Source organism: Anguilla rostrata, chromosome 2 (assembly GCF_018555375.3).
Source record: "Anguilla rostrata isolate EN2019 chromosome 2, ASM1855537v3, whole genome shotgun sequence".
NCBI classification, from domain to species: domain Eukaryota; kingdom Metazoa; phylum Chordata; class Actinopteri; order Anguilliformes; family Anguillidae; genus Anguilla; species Anguilla rostrata.
Window position 1 is genome coordinate 64,833,004 of NC_057934.1, and position 2,601 is coordinate 64,835,604.

The 2,601-nt window shown below is 42.6% G+C and overlaps 1 protein-coding gene across 1 annotated transcript; it reads right to left on the reverse strand.

Moving 5' to 3' along the window:
* Positions 1-254: 254 nt before the first annotated feature.
* On the reverse strand, positions 255-2,265 carry LOC135248905 (forkhead box protein D1-like). Its single transcript, XM_064323959.1, has one exon. The coding sequence runs from the start codon at positions 1,811-1,813 to the stop codon at positions 812-814; it is 1,002 nt and encodes a 333-aa protein (XP_064180029.1). The 5' UTR covers positions 1,814-2,265; the 3' UTR covers positions 255-811.
* Positions 2,266-2,601: the final 336 nt, after the last annotated feature.

Below are 2,601 nucleotides of genomic sequence, written 5' to 3' on the forward strand. Positions count from 1 at the left end.
ACGTAGCCTCAATAAATAAATAAATAAACCGTTATAGTACTTGATACTTTCACTCAAAAATAATAAATGGCATGCCTACACTCGCAAATAGTTTTTGTTATTCCCAGTTTTGGACAGCAATATTATTATTGTTGTTATTATTATTATTATTATTATTAGCAGCAGCAGCAGCAGTAATAAAACAACCGGATGTTGTCCATGCGGCACTTAATGTCACACTTCTTGACATCAGTGAGGATACATTTTACGTTTTAAAATATTTCAATCAATTAATTGATATTGACATAGGCCTACTCTTACTCTGATAACGTCACTAAAATTAACAAAGAAAATGAAACAAAATGAGTGACCTAGATATTTCCACAATTAAGTCAATAATTTTGAAATATGTATATCCGTGAAGGTATGTGCGTGAAGGGACACAATTTAACTTATATTGATACACTAAGTTAATATAAATTCTACTTATATTTTTCCCTCCACGCTAGCATATCGGTTGATACAGATGCTACACAGGTCGTGAGCTTTATCTCGGTTTTGTTTCAATTCTTTATTTCGTAACAAGCCCTGTAAGAAAATCGTCGTTTCAAATATGAATATGTTTATCAATTTTTATTTTTGGTAAAAAAAATGTATAATAAAAAAAGCTTTAGGTTAGCAAAGATGTACAATGAAACTACTGACAACAAAATGAATTGTGGTGGATAGGGGTGGGGAGCTGTTTGTACAATGTCTTTGATTTGAGCAAATAATCTTGTTACCTGAAATGCAAAATAAAGAGCCAAAGTTTAATTCTTGAAGCTCAACAACACTATTGGTTGTTGGCGTTTCCCAGTTGCTGTAGGCCAAGGATTTTATTGGCCAGACTGGAGTTGAACTGCAGAGACTGCAGTTTCTGGTGCTCCTGCTGTAGACTGAGGAGATGCGGAGATGCCAGCGGGTGGAGCACCGTTGTTGACAAGAATGAGGAGTCGGGGACCACGGCGGATGAGATGGTGGCGCAGCGTGTCGTACCGAGGGAATCATATCCTGGAGATTGTGACGGGAGAAAAGCCTTAACGGCGGCATGCTGGGTCCTGGTGAAAAGGGTTGACAGCGCCGGCAGGATGCTGCTAACAGGTGGGATGGTGGGCGCACAAGGCGAGCCTGAACGATAGTCAATGCCCATGTGGTATAACTCCAATCCGGGAAGGGGTAGGCACGTCGCCCCGAGACCGTACGCACCGTAGGTAAAGCTGGGCATCCCGCGAGGCTCGAGCGGAGCTTCCTTCAGCGCACTAAATCTGAAGTGTTGCCGTTTGAAACGCTTCCTTCTCCGCAGAAAGCTGCCGTTTTCAAACATGTCAGACGACATGGGGTCCAACGTCCAGTAATTTCCCTTCCCTGGGTTACCGGGTTCTCGGGGCATTTTGATGAAGCAGTCGTTCAAAGACAGGTTGTGTCTGATGGAATTCTGCCAGGCGGGAAATTTCTCCCTATAGTAGTTGAAGCGGTGGCTGATAAAGTCGCATATCTCGCTGAGAGTGAGGCGCTTCTTCGGGCTCTGGAGAATGGCCATTGTTATTAGAGCAATGTAGGAGTATGGTGGCTTTACGGAAGCAGCGCTCTTCCCTGCAGCAGGACTGCATTTTTGCGGAGTATTATTACCATTTATATCTACGTCCTGTAGTTTTGGAGACGAGGATGCGTTTACTTCGTGCCCTGATTTCCCCGACGCCGGGGAAGTTAGAAAGTTTTCCTTTCTAGAGTCCTTGTTAACATCTCCCACCACATCGATGTCGGGCTCTTCCATTAGTTCTGTGTCCAAAGTCATAATCCACACACAGATCCGATGCCACCTGCGCCAACTGGCAGGATAAGCGGCACAGATCTGAAACGCGCGGAGGGTCACACGCTACACGCTTTTTCGCTTTCCATTCACAAAAAAAAAAAATTTTTTAAAAATTAATCAGCTGCGCAAAGAATGTAAGCTCCCCCACGCGCCACGAAAGTCATTAGGAATGTATCGTTATATCCTTACAAAGAAGCGTAGGCGCAGTATTCCAAGAAGGAAGAAAAACAGCTTGAGCAATTTTTATGATTATTTATGGATTTGTTTTGTTGAGGGGAAAACTTTAAAAAGCTAATAAGACGACGTTCTCCAAACGCAGCACCTCTCCAAGTTTTTGGTTGTAACTGTAACTAGTGGATCAGGTGACTGTGATGTCATGGTGCAGTTCGTAGCTTCTTAGAAGTAGCCCACTGCAGCCACTATCCAATCAAATTCGCGTAAAGAACGCCAAAACCGTCTCCTCCCTGAGAGGTTCTGGCAAATCAGTCCAAAAATAACACACCTTACAGTGTGGTCTCGTTTATCCTTAAACTGTGTGATAATGACAATGATCCATTCATTGCTTATTTTTAATCATTCTGCTCTTAACAGCATCATATGGCTTACATTTCAGACTAGTTATTATCTCGCTTCTCTCGCGCATGCAGTTATATAGGTCCAGTACTGGATCAGTACTGGGATGAAATTAGACATTGAAGCCAGTTTTGATATCGACCACTATCGATATACAATCAGATGGTAACCGCAACCGGATACACTGTCATTTTGTC